This window comes from Spermophilus citellus (genome assembly GCF_964194105.1).
Source record: "Spermophilus citellus genome assembly, chromosome: 9".
In the NCBI taxonomy this organism is placed as follows: Eukaryota; Metazoa; Chordata; class Mammalia; order Rodentia; family Sciuridae; genus Spermophilus; species Spermophilus citellus.
In genome coordinates this window covers 13,022,818-13,042,771 of record NC_138191.1, presented here as the reverse complement: position 1 = coordinate 13,042,771, position 19,954 = coordinate 13,022,818, and the positions used below count along the sequence as shown (strand labels likewise).

Below are 19,954 nucleotides of genomic sequence, written 5' to 3'. Positions count from 1 at the left end.
TCTAAAGAAAGCCCTCTGAGATAAATTTTCTTCTCCTCAGTTTAAAAGATAACATGTGGCTAGAAAAGCTCTGTGTCTATCTCTGAGGGACTCCTGGGTGGCTAGGGGCTTTACCCTTAGCCAAGATAAACTAAACAAATCCCACTCTTGGCAGTGGGATTTATGTGTGATTTAAACTGAAACTTGACTGATGATCCCTAGGGTCAGTTTCTTTACTCATGGTTTTCTTTCTTTTTTGTATAATGACAGGTTTTCAATGAGCCTAAACAGTTAGTAGCTGGGCTTGATTGCATGACCAGAGCGATATTGAAATCTCCTCTAGGAACTTCTGCTTTTAGCTCTCCCATAACCAAGATGGTTGTATCCAGACAACAAAGTGCAAATAAAGGTCAAGTGACAACAAGGACCTTGGAGTACTTGCACTTCTAGGAGTCTTATCTTCCCTATTGTATCTCCCTCCTCACCCCACCCCAACACCGCCACCCTGCTTTTATTTTCTTCCTTTTGTTACTGGGAGGCACAACATCCTGACCAGAGTAGGAAGAGGCTAGGCTCCAGTAACATTTGAAGTCAAAGTGGTAGAAAATGGGTTTACTCAAAGATAGCTGTGAAGGAAAATCGAAGAAACTTACTGGTTCAAAGTTTCCATATCTGAAAAGCTCTGGGACTAGGAAAACCTTTTTAAGTGGGGAAAGGGAGCCAGACAAAGGCATAGACAGAGGTTTATTTAGGAAGGTAGATACACATTCAAGAGAGTGAAAGACTCCAGCCCCATAACCTGAGGCCTTGTTGCGAAAGTAAAAGTATGCAATAAATAGGCACAAGTACCGGATGAGCTTACCATATAACCGGTTGAGAAAGAGCACTGCACCCATATCTCAGGACATGCTTGAGAATGGAATGTAACCCTGTAGGTTTTCCAAGAACGTATAGTGAAAAGCAAGTTTACCCTAATGCTGGATTCAAAAGAACCAATGAGATACCTGTTAGTGTGCTAGGCGGGAAACAGCTCCCCTCTCCCTATAAAAGAACTGTACCCCAAAGCCCGGTGTGCCAGTACACCAAAGCTTCGGCTGAGGTTTGGCTGTGCACCCGCAGGCGCCTGTGTATTAATAAACTTGCCTCTTGCTTTTGCAGCCAGTGTGACACGTAGTTCTCCTTTGGACGGGGGATTTGAGGGTCTGAGGGTCTTTCAAGAGAATGGGTGATGCCTCAAGAGTGAGAAGCAGCCCTCACTTGGGGTGAGAGTCCAATATTTATAGAAGGGCTGTACTGGGGCTGGACAGGAGGCAGATCCAGGGTGGAGCTGCACAATTTCCTGCAGTTTTCCTGCACTTGCGTGTTTCCCTTATTTTACAAGAGCACTGGCCACTGGGCCAAGGTTGTGGGCCAGGACATGGGCCAAGGTTTACAACTGTGTTTTCTCCATCTCAGTGGATTGATTTTGCCTTTCAATGGCTTTGGGATATTTCCCCACAAGATTCCATATTTCTCTCTCCTTATTCTATATCTCTATCTCAATAATACACTTAAATTATACTAAGATAAGCAATATTTAAGAATGCTCAACATTTCAAGAGGGTCAAAAAAGGGAACCCTAATATACTTTAGAAAGACATGCACATAAAAGACAATGTGATAATATTCTTTGAGCCAGCCATTGTACTTCTAGGAATCTAACCTGCAGAAATATATAAGCAATCAAATATATAATCTAAGATTGTTATTTATTAAAGCATTGCATATAACCAAGAAAATTTTGAAACATTTAAAATATTGGTTAAATAAAATATGGTATGGTATTTGTACTATGGAATATTATATAATCCTTAAAAAGAAAATACTCCCTTGGGGCTGGGGTTGTGGCTCAGTGGTAGAGCACTCAACTAGTATGTGTGAGGCACTGGGTTCAATCCTCAGCACTGCATATGGAATAAAATGAAGGTCCATCAACAACTAAAACAAAAATTGAAAAAAGAAAATATTTCCTAGGAAAGAATTCCACAATATCTTATTAAACAAAATAAGCCAACTGCATAATTGTATGAAAAGTATGATCCCATGTACGGTCTTTTAAAAACTACACATATGTATTATATTACAAGTTTAATATATATAAATTCATAATGTAAACCAAAACTTCAACAATGGTCACTTATACAAAGGGGAACAAGATTAAGGGGAGTAAGCACAAAAAGAAATGTTCACTTTTATTCTTTGTATTTCTGTATTATTTGAACTTGTGCTACAATGAGCATGAGTTTTTGCCTCATTGTTTTTTATGAACATGTAAACATATATAATGTGAAGCAACTTTAAAAATACATAAACTTATTGTGGCAGACAGAAATGTGGTTTGATATATTAAATGTTAGCATTAATTATTTCTGGTTTGTGGATTTATATATGATATAAAATTTTGTTGCTGATCTGTATTTTAATTTATATAAAAGAATATATTATTAGTATGGTGAAAGAATTTACATATAAATAAAAGGAAAGAAGTTACTACTCTGTAATTTATAGAGAAACAGACCATGTATCTACAAAATTGGGCAAAGAAAATAAATGAATAGGAAAAATCACAAAAGAAGAAATATAAATGGTTAATAATCTTAAACTCTCTAAATTTTAAAGAATATAATTTGTCATAAAGTAAACCTTCAATAACTCATTAATTGTAATTAATGATTCTAATTATTACAACAATATATGCATAAGAAATCTGATTATGTGACCATAAAAAATGAGTATCACAGAAATCTATGGCCAATCTCAACAAAGTTCAAAATACTGATGCTGTATTATTTTCCATCAAAAAGGAAGCCTCTTCAAAGGGCACTCACTAAACCCCCAAGAAATCTGGCAGTCACAATTCTAACTTAGGAGGAATGGCTCTTCTGAGGTCAATAGCCCAGCAGGGAGTACCCGTTCCTCACAGAGGACTCACCTGAAGTTTGACTTTCTGAAAACTATGAATTGCAAAACACAGTGATACTTTTGTTCTACATAGGATAAAAGGGAAGAGGACATGGAATAAGAATAGAAATTGAGTCAGGCACAGTAGCACAGGTCTTTAATCCCAGTGGCTGGGAAGGCTGAGGCAGGAGGATCTCAAGTTCAAAGCCAGCCTCAGCAACTTAGTGAGGCCCTAGGCAACTTAGTGAGAGCCTGTCTCAAAATGAAAAGTAAAAAGAGCTTGAGATGTACCCGAGTGGTTAAGCACTCATGGGTTAAATCCCCAGTACAAAAGACAAAAAAAAAAAAAAAAAAAAAAAAGCAACAGAAGTTGAGCAGATAAAAGGTCAGTTTTAACATTCCAAATCCACATTGTCTCCCACATCCTACCCATTTCTATCTTCCCCAGATTCTTATCATTGAAGATAAATGGACCCCAGGGAGCTCAGTCTACACTCCCACCAATGTAGCCTTGAAAAAGTAAGCAACGGTGTTTTCATAATATTTCTCTATAAAAGTAATACGTGATCTCAACAGAGAAATAAGAATGAAATCTAAAATCACTGATAATTCCATCACCCTAAAATAATCACTTTTAATATCTTGGTATATGTTGGTCTCTTTTATCATTTCTGATGTCATACATACTTATTTAAGCATTCTCATGTAACCTGTAACATAAGCGTTTTCCATGTTGCTACTATCTCTTAGTCACAGTAATTTTATTAGTGATATTGTGGCTGTGTGGATGTATAACCCAAGAGTCTTCATGTTGGGAAGTGCTGAGGCACAGATGGATTCAGTACAGTCAGCCATTGGGGACCATATTTTCTGTTGGTTTTAATATAGAAAACTTGAGGACTCACAGAGGTAACTCTGGAATAGTCCTCCTGCAGTATTCCCTCCACCTCTCCAAGGGGTATTTAGGCCAGTAGACACCAGATCCTTGCTTCTTTTGAATCTCTTCCAGAAATACCAGGGGTAAGACAATGGAGACTAAATGCGGTTCTCATAATCTGGCTCTTCCTCTGGAGCTTCCGGGTGCATGAGAAGTGAATAAGTGATGGTGTTCTCAGCCTAGGAAAAGCAGAAACATGCAGTGGAGATCCACACCGAGAAGAGGTCATGGGACAAACAACAACAGAAGAGACAGCAGGGGAGAGGGAAGGGACAGAAGGAAAAGGAGGTGGCAGGGGTTACTCACTCCAGTTTTGGCAGCATCCTCAGAGTCAATGACATTGGCTGTGGGCAAAAAGAAGACAAATTAGCCCACGCACTGCTGGAGAAGAGGGCTTATTTGTGCAGCTGCCAAGGCTACGAAAGCAAAGCCCAAACCAGACCTGAGTCAAGGACTGCTAACCCCAACTCAGGCCTGTACACCAAGCTTCATTCACCCACCCTGGAGCATCCCAGTCTCAGCGGTCCCCACTGCCCACGCTGGCAAAGGAAAGCAGTCTTTGCACCACATTCTTTTTAGAGAATTGCTGAACTTTCCTAGAAGCAAATCAGGCAGATTTGGGGATCTGAGATATTGGGGAAGAGGATAGGGGTGTTCAGTCTCAGGGTAAAATGAAGTCCAGATTTTTGAGGGCCACAGGCTTCAAAGAGGGAACACCAAAGCCATTTCTACATTGGCCAAATGCAGTACCTCTTCTTTGGGGACTTTGAAGAATCAGGTACACCACTGCTTCAAAAAGAAAAGAAAAAGTGAGGAAGAAAGAGGAGGGGAGAAAGAAAGGAAAGAAGTCAGAGAAGAAAGGAAAGAAGACAGAAAAAAGACAGAAAAAAAGGATGGAGGAAGGGAAATGGAGAAAGAAGATAGGAAGGCAAGAATTGAGAAAGGGGGAAAGGAAGGAAGGAAAAGCAAGCAGTAGGCATGCGGCACATTCCTGTGGTCCCAGCAGCTGGGGACTTTGAGGCAGGAGTATTGCAAGTTAAAGGCCAGCCTGGGCAACTTAGTGAGACAATGTCTCAAAACATAAAAAAGACTGGGGATGAGGTTCAGTGGTAGAGCACCCCTATGTCCAATCCCCAGTACCACAAAAAGTCATGAAAAAAAGGCAAGCAAGGGGCAGGGACAGAACTTTGTCTGATAAATATACAAATTCCCACCTAACACTTTTCACACTGGAAAAGTGAAATTAGAGCAAAAACATGTGGGAATTTGGATATTTAATAAATAAATTTTAGCTGCAGGGTGGGCTGAACACTGGACCCTCACTCATCTGTTTCCTTATCACTTGTTTGCCTCAAGGCTGAACGTTCAACCCCCACCCTTCTGGTGGAACGGAAACCCACATCTGGCCCCTGCCTGGTCTGCCTGAGGGCAGAAGATGACACCCTTAGCAATTACTGTGAGATCCAATCACTGTACGCCAACAAGGCAGCATGCTGACCCAGAGACCCCACTAGATTTTGACTATAAAAACTCTCTCCTGCTGGGCACCCCCCACACACACTCTCACTCTCGCTTCCTCTCTCTCTCCTCTCTTTCCCGCTCTCGATTTCCCTGCTCGCACTCGTTCTCTCTCTCCCTCTTCTCTTTCTCCGCTTTCTCTCTCTCTCTCTCTCTCTCTCCTTCCTTCTCTGTTTATCAGACACCGCCTCAATAAAGATCTCTTGGTCGCTGCGAGTGTTGTGGTCACTTTCCTTTCAAAAAGCAGCCTCAGTAATCTATAAATCATCATTTCCCTGGAAGTTGGGGAGGAGCCTGAGACAATGTCTCTAGTCTCTTCACGCACCCTCTGGACACAAAGAGCCCTTATTTGCTATGTTCCAAATTCTGGAACAAACCACTTTTGGAATTCTCCTTCTATTACATTCCTCAACAATCCCAGCAACTTACTATTCCTTTCTGGAAACCATCAGTTCCAGCGCTTGGCTGCATAGATGCCTCGTGAAATATTTATGCCAGAGTAGACAAAAATCAAACAATAAAGTGGTGAATCCAGCTGTGTTTGGATTTTTTTCTACATCTGGTTTGGCCCCAGATGTGGACTCAAGCCCACATCCCACGTGGCCTGGCCAAGAGACACACAGACCCTACTCAAAGTGCAGCTAGATGAGTAACAGATTGCTCAAGCTCTCAAATCTGTTGGCTCTGCTCTGAGTCATACTCCAGCCATCTGAGGCGAAATCTTCAAGGGCCTTTTCTTCCTGCCTGTTTCTGCTGTCACAGAAGCTGCAGTGAAAGTTCCAACCTCCTTTGTGCTCTGATTTTAACCACATTCAGGAAATCTCCTGGAATATTACTCATTTTACATACCTCCACCTGGGCCAGAGGTTGAATGGTCACTGGCTCTCAAAATGTCAGACCTATAAGGGCCCAGAGGTCACCCAGACCAACCCACTTCCTTTCTCAGTGAGGTGACTGAACTCCATCTGGGGGAGTGACGTTCTCAATATTCTATTGTGTGATGATGACAGAACCAGGCCAATATTTAATAAACTGACGCAAGTGGACATCAGAATCAACCATTGCCCACAAAATAAAACCCACTAATGGCTCTGGTTCCCTCAGAATTCTCTGAAGCCCAAATCTCCTCTTAATATTATTCCACTAAGAGCTGAGTTTTACCATACCTATATATTTCTCAACAAATCTAAGCATTTTCCCCCAATCTTCCCCCTCCTTTCCTCTTAGACCCCTACCTCCTTAATCCTATGGGTCTTCATCTTACACCTTCTTACCCCTATTCTTTGTCAACTTTGCCAAGTCACAGGAAGATCCAAATATCTCTGATTTCCTGCTCTGCAAATGTTCCCTGATGCCTAGTTCCAGACATTTGAATGCAGCCCTCCCGGCTCAGTATCTGAGATAGATGTTCCTTTTCTCTTCTCCAGTGAAACCCTCTTTGGGCCCAGGAGTTAGACTCAGAACTGGCCAAGTGATTTGAGCCCCTGCCCTCCTCCCACTGCCCGCTCCGTCTCCTGTGCTTAGGCTGAACTTACATAAGCCACTTGTTGCTGGCTCCGATCCATCTGGCAGCCCTGGGTGGAACATCACTGAGCCCCCAGAGGGAATGCTGTACTCACCTAGTTCCTCAGGGAGGGTGTCTCCCATTTCCCTGTGCTCAGGGTTTCCTGAGAGAGCTAGGAGGGGCACATAGGAGGTTAGTAGGGTTATGAGGTGGGGCTTTAGTTCTCAGGACCAAGGACCAGGGGAGGATTCGGTTAGAACCAACATGACCCATCCCTCACATGCCTCCTTCTCCTACCTACTCCCAGCTGCCCTGCCCAGGAACCACTCTGGCTTGTAAAGGCTAGTCAGGGAGCCTTTTAAGCCAGCAATCCCATGGAGATTCCTAGGAGTGTCTTCCTTAGGCTTACTTTGCCTTTTAAAAGCATTCCTCTTTTTCTCGGTATCTCAGTACCTCCATATTTATTTATTATCAGTAACTGGGGTCCTGCTATGAATGAATTGCAAAGTGTTTTGTGAGATATTAGTAGTATCATTTTCTCTTTCTCAGTGGCCTACAGCACCCTTTTCTCTTTCCTTGACCACTATCCTAGCCACAAAATTCCCCATTTCTATATCTTGGCCTCTGTGCCAGGAACGTTCTTCTAGGCCTCTTTGCCTAGCCAATTGCTACCCCAAACATCACCTCCTCCACTGTGGTAATTGCTCATATATATGTGCCTTCTACTATCTATTAGGCATTGTTATGAGAGCTTAATCCTTATTCATTGTCAAAATAATCCCATGAGGTGGGTCCTATTAGTATCCCCATTTTCCAGATAAGGAAACCGAGGAACAGAAAAGTTGAGCAATTTACCCAAGGTCATATTGCTGCTGAGCTAGCTGTGAGCTAAAATTTGAATCCATGTAGTCTGGTCCCAGTCTGTACCTCAATCACTACAATATAGTGTCTCCCCATGAGAACTTCTCTAACTGCTCTAGAATAGGCTGGCTGCTATAGTTTGAATCTTGAGTGTCTCCCAAAGACCCTTGTGTTAAACCTTTGGTCCCTAGAACAGTGGTACTGGGAGGTGGTGGGACCTTTCAGAGGTGGGCCTAGTGGGAGGTCTACAGTTCATTGGGGGTGTGCCTTTGATTTGCTATAGACACATATTCCCAGTCTCTTCCTTGCTTCTTGCTTTCTGACCACGAGATGTTCCTACTGTGATGTGCTGCCTTGTCACAGGCCCAAAGCAATAGAGCCAACTGATCATAGACTGAAACCTCCAAAACTGTGAGCCAAAATGAACCTCTTACCTTCACAGACTGATTATCTCAGGTATGTCATTATAGTGATAAAGCTGACTAATACACTGGGTTATGGTGCCCCGTTTATATCACTAGAGAGCCTTTTCATTTCTCTGTCATTGTTCTTACTCCATCTTACAATTATTTATTTGTACTTCTGTCTTCCCCACACTGCTGAGTACTCCTGAAGTCAGGAACTAGACTTCTTTATCTTGGCATCATCTACAGTGTCTAACACAGTGCTTGACACAAAAACAAGTTCATTTGAGCCTTGCTGAATGGAAAAATTAATAAATGAATGAATGAATAAAATAGAGCTGTATCTGAATGTTAAGGATTTGCTAGTTCAAATATAGGAGTTCCAGCAATATCTAGGGTTAGAGCCTCTTCTAAGCAGGAACTAATAACAAAAGTCAAGGAAAACCACAAACCTGAAGTCCGCTTTCGCTTGAGGTAGATTGTGACTACTACAATAGCCACAATGGCTACTACAACAATCCCGATAACCACAGGCACAATGATCATTTCCAGTAAAGAGTGGGTCGACTTGAGCCCTAGGAAAAACAGATCTGAGAACTTGCTCCCTGTTCTCACTACCACCCTTTCACCCTCCTCCAGCAGGATGGTCCAGTGCCCGTCACCTGAAGCTCTTCTTTGACTAAGTCATTCACAGGTGTAGTACTTCACCCCACAACCTCATCCGCCCCGAGTTTTTATGGCTGAACTAGGGTCTTCCCCCTTATTCAAGTTTCTCCACCAAACTAATAAAGGTATATTAGTGAGTATCTAAGAGGAGAGGGACAGTGCTCAGGGGCAGTGGGGGACGGTGGGCATGAAGCCTCCTACTGTCCAGAACATGCCAGGCCTTCAAGAGGAAATGGTCAAAACATGGGACATGAGAAAAATTGAGGTGAACTTCAGCTCTTAGCAATTTCCAGGAGTTTAAGGAACCTCTGTACCAATGAGAGAGCTCTATTTCACTACTATTCTCAGTATGGTACCTATGTTTCAAAGTGGGACGACAGCCTTGTCACTTATCACCCAGGAACTGGGGGCTCTTAGCTCTGGCTCCTACTCCTTCCCACCGGTTCCAACAAGGCCTCTACAACTCTCTCCTTTGTCTCAGCACCCAACTTTGCTACCATAGCATTTCTCAGATCTCCATGTGGTCTATATGACTTTAACCTAACCCCTGTGCAACCCTTCCCTACATTTTAACAGAGTTCCCATACTTTGGACAGTGATGGTCACATTCTTTGATGAGTAGGGCGTCCTCCCTACACTTCCTCTGCAGTAGTAATCACCACTGTGACTGTGGTTTGCTGACGGGATGGAGAAGTTGGCATTGAAATGGGAAAACTGCTTGGAATTTCCATTCTGGTAGAACGTGATCTTGTTCAGAGGGTTGTTCTTCCAGCTGTGGCACCTCAAAACAATGGTGTCCCCCTCCTGGAACACCAGTTGAGAGGTCTGGAGCAGCAGCCAGTCTGAAAAAACACAAAAGGACAACAGGACCCAGGATGTCATGGCTCAACTCTGAGACTCAGACCATCAATACTGGTGGAATATGATGTGCAGAGGGAAGGGCTTAAGATTGGAATCAGGCAGTTTAATCTCTAATTTTGGATTCATTCATTTATGAGCTCTGGATTCTTGGGAAATTTTTAACTCTTCTGGGCCTCAGTTTCTCATCTGTGCAAACAGGCATTATAACACTATGCATCTAAAAGTTTCTTGAACACAGCCAGTATTCCGAACACACTCATCTTCTCTGTTCTTTCCTGGGAGAAGGCAGCTGCAGTGCTCTCCTGTCAAGGACACAAGAGACTTGGATATATAGTCCCTTCCCTAGGGGAGGAAGGGAGGAACTCAGTCTGACTGAGAAAAGGACATTTGAGGACAATGCAGCAGATCCATGTTTCAGAAATAGCAGAAATTCTTAAACCTCCAACGAATGTCAGTTTACTTGATAAATATTAATAAATGTACAGCCTCAGTTCAATAGGATCTCTGAAGGCAATATCACAGGTGAATTGTGACCTTGCTGTACATTTTTTGAGGATATTTGGGAATAAGGTAATGGGAGGTGCCTAATGAAGAGTAACAGTAACAATAGTCATTGTTTGTTTGCTTTTGTAGTACTGGAGATTAAACCCAGGAGTGCTCTACCACTGAGCTACACCCAGCCCTTTTTATATTTTATTTTGAGACAGAGTCTTACTAAGTTTCCCAGGCTGGCCTCAAACTTGTGAACCTATTGCCTCAGCCTCCAGAGTTGCTGGGATTACAGGCAAGTGCCACCATGCCTGGCTAGCAATAGATGTTGTGATCACATAGTGGCTCTTTATAGAGAGCCTACGATTTTGTCATTGATCTGTTCAGCAAACATTTATTAAGCCCTGCCCTATCTCAGGTACTGGAAATACACAGATGGAAGGAGACGCAGGGCACCCAGCACTATGAGAGGTACAGAGATCAGGGAAATGATAATTCTCTCCAGAATATGACAGTTGAGGCATTAGTATACGAATTGTTCAGATGAGGAAACTGAAACTTAAGCATTAGATGAATTCATCAGATTTATATGGCTAGTAGTTTCCAGGGTCAGGATTCAGTCATAGTCTGTGTTATTGTTGTTGTTGTTGTTTGCTTGCTTGCTTTCTAATTAATTTTTGCTCTACCATAAAAAAATGGAAGGGTTTTTGTGATGAAGGGCCTTCCTTCTGCTTCTCTCACACTCAGCCGTGTGTCTGTGGCTTTTGGCACTCTCTTGCTCAATCAGGATTATTGCAAAAATTAATCATTCATATACACTGAGAAATTTCTTAGGAATTTGGACCTCCACCCGACATACGAAGTAAAAAGGTGGGTGAAAAGGGAAATGACTGGGCAAACAAGCACCTCACGTCGATGTTTCCCAGTAAACAGACCACCTCCCTTTTCCACAAACATCTGCAGTGTAAGCAGATTCAATCTCTCCAAGGCCCCTCCCTGAACTTCCTCTACTGACCAGAAAATACATCCAGATGCACGGGGTCACTGAGGCTTGTCTTGTCCATTTGACACCGGTACTCCCCATTGTTATTGTTCTTGGCCTTAAACTTGTAGCTGGGCTGAGTCTGGCCTGGGATGGGGCTCCCATTGTGGAACCACTGAGTAGAGTGGTTCTCAGGATTGCGGGTCCCTTGACATTTCAGTATCACATTGTCTTCCTGCAGCACCTGGATCCATGGGGGCTCAAGTTTCACCACAGCCTTCGGGAGATCTATGGAGGGGCAGAGAGAGGAGACAGTTTGAGCAAAGGGAACCCCAAAAGCCTAAGCAGACTTTGAATCCCAAAGAAGTATCTTTATTCCTATTGGGGGCACCAAGAGTAGAATCAGGCCCAGGAGGCTTTGGCAACTGAAGGCAATTCTTATTACTCATACAACCCACCACCAGGGGCCCAGGGAACTCTCAGGGAACTCAACTGATTCTCAGAAGGAGAGGGCAAGAGGAAAAAGGGAAGCCAGTTGTGGTGGAACATGTCTGTAATCCCACCTACTTAGGAAGCTAAAGCAGGAGGATCACAAACTTGAGGCCAGCCTGGGCAACTTAGCAAGACCTTGTCTCAAAATAAAGTAAAATATTAAAAGGGCTGGGGATGTAGCTTAGAGGTAGAGCACCCCTGAGTATAATCCCTATACCAAAAAACAAAAAGGGGGGGGGCATGGAAAAGGAGAGAAGCAGGCAAGGTAAATACCCTAAAAATAAATAACATGCCAAGAATTGTTCTATCAATCTATCTATCTATCTATCTATCTATTTTTATCTCTCTGGATATTCACTTTGCTCCCCTATAAACTGAGGCACATTTGGACACTAGTGATAAATTTTTTCCAAAGCTTCGTCTAGACAAGAGGGGACATCTGGCAAGTGGAGATGTCAGACATAAGAGTTAGAGATCAGGTTTCTGTTGCAATCTGATGTCATTCCTTATCCTTAAATAGGAGGTCAGAATGGCCAGGTCTCATACTCAAGCATACAGGAGTTTCTGTGATCTCAGAAGAATAAAGAGAGGAAGAAAAGCTAGAGGGTCAGTCCTGGGGGTGGGAGGAGGTTGAATGTACAGATGAAGAATTACCTGGCAGAGGTCACTCCAACAAAGCTCTCTCTGTCAAGAGAACAGGCCTTGAAGCCCTCAGATCTACTCAAAGTAAAGAATTTAACAACTTGGGACAATCTATGCATATCATCTTATTCTGTATGTCCTTGAATTTTATTTGGAGAGAGGAAACTTGTTTTCTAATGAGGTTTTTAAAAGAAAAATTATATTTTGATATAATGCATAATAACTACACATATTTATGGAGTACATGTGATACTTTAATACATATATACAATGGATAATGATCAGATCAGAGTAATTGACATATCCATCACTTCAAACATTCATCATTTCTTTGTTTTGGAAACATTCAAAATCCTTTCAACTAGACATTTTGAAATACACAACTAATCATTGCTAACCATAGTTTCCTTTCTGTGTTATGAAACCCTAGAAATTATTTCTCCTATCTAACCATACTTTCTAATTATATCTCAGTACCCATTAAATATCCTCTCTCCATTCTACCCCCTCTCTTATCCTTCCCAGGTTCTGGGAAGTAACTACAATTCTACTCTACTTCTTCAAGATCAATTTTTAAGAAATTCTTGATTTTTTTGTTTTGTTTTGTTTTTTAGTTGAGAGAGGGTAAAATTTATATCTTCTGTGACAATGTTTGTAACATCTCACAGTAATAGAACCAGAAGGGTTGAAGCACCCACCCCCCTCCTCCTTGGAGAGAAGAAGCAGGGACAGGGCATCTCTGGGAGCAATGACCCTTTCTGGATCTGACCTGGTACGGAAGTTGGTTGTTGGTCTATTCAGAGTGCCTCCAGATAGAACATTGGGGCAGGGAGAGAATGTAGGTAGAGTACTTACCAGGTATCCCAGCAACAGGAGCTGTAAGAAAGAAAGCAAAGATCAACCAGGACCTGAACCCCCACAATGAACAGCCTGCCTAGAGTTCTTTCACCCTTAGTCCAGTCCTCAGCCCACACATCCCTAGATACATGTTCAAAAGTACTGAGAGCTCCCTCCCCAATAACAGAAAGAAAAGAACGAAGGAAGGAAGGAAGGAAGGAAGGAAGGAAGGAAGGAAGGAAGGAAGGAGATACAAATCACTGTCTTATTTATTTATTTATTTTTACATCATTGTTTGGCTTAACACTTGGCTGATTAAAATAAAAATACAACAGTAATCCCAGGCAGGAAGATCACAAGTTGGAAGCCACCCTCATCAACTTAGCAAGATCCTTTCTTAAAATAAAGAAGAAAAAAGAGTGGGAGTGTAGCTCAGTAGTGCAGCCTTCACTGTGTTCAATCCTCAATAGTGCAAAATATAAATAAATATATTTTAAAAATAAAACAAAGTAAAAATGCCTCTGGAAAGTTCCCTGTTGGACTTTACATATGATTTATGCTTCTGTGTAAATGATTTTGCCAGTCTATCTGTTCTTTCGCAAGTAGTATATAGAGATTACATATTGTCTATGATCATTGTAGAAAAATGGAAAATAGGCATGATAAAAATATTATTACCTTGGCAATATACCCTGTGGAATTTTCCCCATGAAAACATACACATATGTTTACATACAGACATACATAAATAGCAAATGAGAAAATTATTTAAAAAGTATTCTCTTACCTAATTTTTCACTGAGCAATATAAAATCCACTAAATTTATAAAATCTGTCTACATATTGATTTCTTCTTCTTCTTCTTCTTCTTCTTCTTCTTCTTTTTTTTTTTTTTTTTTTTTGGTAGTACTAGAGATTGAACATGGTAGATGGTAGGCAAGTGCTTTACCACTGGTGCTATTGAGCTGCACTCCCAGTCCTTTTTATTTTATTTTGAGGCAGAGTCTCATTAAGTTGCCCAGGCTGGCCTAAAACTTGTGATCCTCCTGCCTCAACCTCCCCTGAAGCTGAAATTATAGACATGCACCACCATGCTAAGTCTATGTTGTCATTTTTAACAATTGCATTCTGTCCTACTATTTTTATTTTGCATTTCTGCTACTTGATAATTAAACCTTCCAGATTCTTGCCAATAGGCAAATCTGAAAGGAGGAAGAGTGTGCAAAAGGACGCCAGATCTGTGTTTTCATGTGCAGGCATGTGGAATGACACTGGGTTAGGGAAAGAACTTCCCAATTGGAGGCAAAGTAGGGGCCAGGAAGGGCCAGGAAAACTGAATGGAAGTGGATTTGTGGGCACCATCATTGAGTGAAGGAGCAAAGCAGGGTCCTTAGATGAATTAGAGCCCAATGCCTATGCCTGTGTAGGGCATGTTTATGTGTCCATCTGTTTCAGGGGGGTTTCCTCTTGTATTTGGACTGAGAGAAAGTCAAGAGGCTTTCAAAATATGTGTGTACTTTCAGGGACAAACACATGGAATGTAAGTGAAGCAGAAGCAAGGAACCAGTAACGGGCACTGTGGAGAGTTGGCCTGGGAGTTTGGAGAACCAGGTGCTGGTCCTGATGTTACTACATCTCTAATATGTACACTTAGACCCACTGTGCTGTTCCTTTGCAATCCAAAGCTAATCAACAAAACTGCATTGAATTCCTCCTGTCCCACAAATCATCCTGAGTTCACCTAAAGTTCACCTGAAAAATCTTAAGTCCCTGTCCCCCACTGAAACCAACAGTCTAATGGTGGAGATAAGCATATGTATAATTTAATGTAAAAGATATTGCTTCATGACATTGGAGGAGTGTGGATAAAATACTATGGAGGTTCAGAGGAGAAAAAGATCCTAAGACTTGGCAGAATTTGGAGTTGGTAAGAAGGAGAATCCCACAGAGGAGCTCAAAATCATCATGTACATTCAAGGATTGATAAGTTTTTGACATGTAGAGAGAGGAGATATTATTCTATGGGAAGGACTGGAAGGTAATTGGCAAAATTTCTAGAACATTCCAAGCCAATTTCTACTTCATTTCTTATCTCTGCCAAAGCACTTCTGATAATGAGGAACAAAGCTAAAAATCTAGGTAGGAACATACTTTGGAGGGCTCCTAATGCCAAAAGATGTGGCAATGGGTAAAAGCACAGAAAGAGTTTACATGTTGACTTTGCCACTGCCAAGTGACCTTGAACAAAATGACTTTCAGTTTCCTTGCTTGTAAAGGAGATAATGACAGTGGCACCTACTTCGTAGGGTTATTATAAGGATTAAATAAGAGGATAATCCAGATAAGACTTGACATACAGTAAGTTTAAAATAAATGTAAATTAACTTTTATGTTTGCTCTTTAGTTCAGCGAACAGTGGAAAGTCACTCAGAATGTTCAAATTGGAGCCCAAAGTGCTGTGTCAGATGAATTGGAACAGGGGAAGTAGAAAGAGATTAGTTAAGAAAAAGACAATTATTGTGATCCCAAATACACATGGGTGACCTGTCCAATATCCGGCTTCATTATTCCATGACCTACTCATCCCCAGTGAATGATTATACAACTTAGCACATCTGCCCACGTTATACCCAGAAACCATCATCACCAGAAGCCATACTGATTTCAAAAATCATAAAATCATATATCCCATGCTTCAATCACGACCTCCTCTCCTTCCACTTCATCTGCTCAAGTACAGCTCCCATAATCATCTTGACCTCATCAAAGATCCCAAAGCATTTACTCTACCACTCTATTCCTAAGCCCACACTTGCCTGTATCTCCCCCATCTAGCTTAGATTTGATGATTCATCATTATAATAATCTCATTGCAAATCCCCTCAAATCCCTTGCCCTTTTCTGTCTCAATCAAATGCACATGTATTTTCCATATATTTATTTGTTCAGTTGGTTTGACAGTAGGAAGTAAAGAAGAGGGTACAGATCTCAGAGAAAGAACAGAGAAGTTGGCACCTAATAAGATGATATAAGTGGATGATATAAGTGGATGACCAGGGAAAAGGTGGTTGTGCTCATGCACATATAAATATTAGAAGGATACAAATATTTATAAGAGGAAGATGGCAAGTTGGACTTTTAATATATTTTGTTTCTGAGCTCTCAAACATTCAGAGATGTCCAATTAACAGAATATGAAATTATATAAATTATATAATTATATAAATTGTATATGTGTATATATAAAAGTAAACAAGAGAAATAGGAAAGGAAAGAGAAAGATCTTATACTTTAGGTCAGCAAAACTGTCTTATCATGTTCACTGATAAGTCCCCAAGTCCTAGAAGAGTGCCTGCCACATAGAATTAACATGAGGTTTAAACAAGGCAGTCTGAAAATTAGCAGAAGCAAAGGTGTTATAAATGAAGTACATTCACACATTGCCTGGCTGTAGAGGAGAATCTATTGGAGGCACAATGAGGAACATGGTTAAGAAGGGTAGAATCAGAGCTTTTCCAGTAGGCAATGGACCAACACTGAAGGCAGGTATGAGTGCAGTGAGTCAGCCATAGCTGTACTTGAAGATGCTGTGACTTCATCATGAAACATGAAAGGACGAGAGGGGAGTCAGGAACAATCAAGACACAACAAAAGTTGATATAAAATTGTCATCAAGTGGTGCTGGAGATGTAGCTCAGTTGGCAGAGTGCTTGCCTCACATGCACAAGGCCCTGGGTTCAATCCCCAGCACCACACACACACACAAAAATGTCATCAAGTAATGATGAGATGATGAGCTAAACATGGATTACCAGAAAAGAATGGAAAAGATAAGAGTAGATACTCAGTGATTTAGCAAAAGGCAAATGGAAGAAAACACCAAAAATCTTTCCCAAGAGTCCTGCCCAGGTTACTGGCACTATTAGCACAAAACAGAAGCACATCACCTCTCTAGGTCAGCCTTCCCACATAATAAATGAGGGGATTCAGAGCTCACCTTACATCTATTCTACTGTAATCCACTCAAGGGGAAATTCTTTCTCTTTACCTCTGCCTCCTGCAGCCCTATATCCTCCAGCATTGAGAGCTGAGCTCTCCTAGAGCTGACTGGATTTCATTATCAGTCATAGCAGTAACTTGGAGGAGCTGCCCTCATGTGTTTAGGGTTGAAGCCCTAGGAATTGAGCTAGAGGAAACAGTTCTGCCACTAGGGGTCCCTAGGGCTTCCCCTCGGCTCTTACAACCACTTAGCACCATCACTTCCTGTCCCCTGGTCCACACCTGAGAACATGATCAGAAAATGGTCTTCTCACCTGGCTTAGCACACTGGCTTTCTCACTGATCAGAGCTAGGACCCACACCATGGTCTATGCAGTGAAAGGAGGCATGCATGGTCTCTGATTCCACAATTGCTGATTCCAGAATTGCCCAGTTTTGTGGATTCTCTGAGCCCTGGTTCCCTGGATAACCCAGATCCACCTATGCTTCTGCCCAGGGGGTCTCCTTTTGTGTTAAGAAAATGGGCTTTTGCCACATTTAGAGGTGAGGAGAGTGGCCATTGTCACCCCACAAAATGTATCTTAGAGCTTCCTTCACACCCATCTAAGGTAGCATTAGCTTAAGATTTAGTCCCATGTAAAACACAAATTTAAAGGGAAATACTGTGGCCATCCATTTGCCACTCAGGTAGGTATAGGTCAGTGTATTTCCTTGGGCAGATTCTGATGTTGAGGATGGCAGAGCATTGGGAGCCCAGGGACCCAGTGAAATTGACTAAAAGATAGTTAAGAAGAAAAAAAAAAAAAAAGACCAACCAGAAAAAAAAAAGAGCCTTGCCAACTTTGATTTTCTAAGGGTTGTTAGAGTTTGATCTACTTGCCTCCATGCACCTGATTTTCCCAACACGCTTCCCATGTCACTGTCACCCCCTATCCAAGCTCAGTCCCAACCCAGGTATTCCTGTTCTTGTCTCCCTTCTGTGAGCCCCGACTCACCCAGAAATAGCACAGCTGTCCACAGTAGCATAGGGCCCAGAGTCTGTGACGGCTTGGAGTCAGCCCAGTCACTCCCAGTGGCAAGAAGAGGTAGGAACAAGGGGACTCCCATCACCCCCTAGAATAAGTTGGTTCCAACAGCACAGGCTTCTCTCTCCAGGTTTGGCAAATTCCAACAGAGGACAAGCCAATTCTGAAGTTCAAAAGAGGAAGTGAAAAGAAACGGTCTATTTGTTCCTAGGCTCCTCCCCTTCCACCCTCTTTCTTTTCAACTGTTCCCTCCCAGAAGATTCAGGCTTTCCCAGAATGAGTCTGGATCAGTTCAAGTCACCGAAATTTTAGAAAATGGGAAGCAACTTCCTTTTTCTGGGGCAATAGCTGGCCCGGGCCTTTGAGAGAAAGAGGGAAATGGCCTCCCTAACTCGGCTTAGAACTTCTTAACCTCAGTCCCCATCCTCCTCAGAAAAGATAATTGAGAAGAATATACAGGCAAATTCTGGTGCCTCTTCCATTTGGAGATCCAGATACTAAAATCTGGACTCTTCCCCAAACTGACCATAGGGTCTTGAGATCACCAACCATCATTTGATATTTCTCTGTTAGAATTCCTGAGTCACTTTTGGATTGTGGAAAGAGAGTAGGGGTAGGATGACCACACTCATCCTCATTATTTCCCTCCTATATTTGTTCATTTATTAATTTAATGAACATCCCAATAAATATCTACTGAGTACCAATTTGGGCCCTGGTTCTTTATCCTGGTCATTTCTCTCATCACTGTTCTCACCACTGTAGCATGCTGATGGTAAGTCCAAGTTAGAATGCCAGATAGCTTCTCAGAGCTTCAGGTTCTGGATCTGTTAAAAAAAAAAAATGAAGATCATCATACTTATCAATTCAAGCAGAGTTTTTTAACCTCAGTGTTAATGACACTTTGCACCAAATAATTCTTGTTGTGATGACCTGCCCTGTATATGTAGGATGTTCAGCAGCATCTCTGGTCTCTACTCATCAGATGCCACTGGTTTCCCCCACTTGTTAAGAAAGAAAAATGACTCAAGATGTTGGCAAATGTTTCCTGGGGGTTTGTGTGTGGGAGGAATTACCCCTGGTTGAGAATCAGTGAACTCAAGATTTTTAGAAAATAAAAGAATATGAGTCGGCTGGGATGCAGCTCAATGGTAGAGTACTTTCCTAGCATGTGTAAGGCTCTGGGTTTGATCTCCAGTACCAGTACAGAGAGAGAGAGAGAAGAGAGAGGGGGGGAGGAAGAAAGAATATGAATGTGCTTATTATATCATGGGTGTCTAATGAATATAACTTATTTTTTCTTGTTTTCTGTCATCATCCTCATTTGTTTACCCTTAACATCCTCAGAACATGAGATAATTGTGGGATCTGTCTTGGGGTCCTCTCCTACGGCCTCTCTCCCAAATGCTCTTTCAGGAAGCCAGCTGTAATACTCAAGGAAGTGACATTGTAAAACCTTCTCAAGCTCTGTGGTCTTCAGAAACTTTCAGCAGCCCCACCCTCTCTGCCACATGCTTTTACGACTGGCACCATCTTATTCACTAACCCCCTTCAGCTCTTGTTGGGATAAACACCAGTCAGTGCCTAGGAAGCCCTGTTGTTCCTGATGGTAAGATAAGAAGGACTTCCAAGAATGTGGTAATATGCAAAAGGAGAATGGAAACTGGTCACTTCCCTTGTCTCCAGTCTTTAGGTGGGGATCAAAGCAGAGTGTCCTTTGTTCTAAAGGAATGTACTCATAAAACATCTGAAGAAATCTGTCTGTGCGGTAGACACACAACCTATTCTGTATACATTCCCTCTTCTTGTAGGTGAGGT

At 42.0% G+C, this 19,954-nt stretch overlaps 1 protein-coding gene across 1 annotated transcript; it reads right to left on the bottom strand.

Annotated features, from left to right (window-relative positions):
• Positions 1-1,244: 1,244 nt before the first annotated feature.
• FCGR2B (Fc gamma receptor IIb) lies at positions 1,245-18,295 on the bottom strand. The gene is made up of 7 exons (XM_081306084.1): positions 18,107-18,295; positions 13,131-13,151; positions 11,175-11,429; positions 9,397-9,651; positions 8,596-8,718; positions 4,163-4,200; positions 1,245-4,035 (listed from the first exon to the last, which is right to left on the bottom strand). Exons 1-7 carry the CDS (start codon positions 18,216-18,218, stop codon positions 3,955-3,957), a joined length of 885 nt encoding a protein of 294 aa, XP_081162210.1. The 5' UTR covers positions 18,219-18,295; the 3' UTR covers positions 1,245-3,954.
• Between the last annotated feature and the right edge of the window lie 1,659 nt (positions 18,296-19,954).

Bases quoted from the DNA above. Each gene is read 5' to 3' on its own strand.
- FCGR2B (XM_081306084.1), bottom strand. From the start codon at position 18,218: ATGGGAGTCCCCTTGTTCCTACCTCTTCTTGCCACTGGGAGTGACTGG. The intron at 13,152-18,106 runs GTGAGTCGGGGC...TCTTTCTTACAG, and splicing joins GACAGCTGTGCTATTTCTGG to CTCCTGTTGCTGGGATACCT. The intron at 4,201-8,595 runs GTTTGTGGTTTT...TTTTGCCCACAG, and splicing joins CAAGCGAAAGCGGACTTCAG to CCAATGTCATTGACTCTGAG.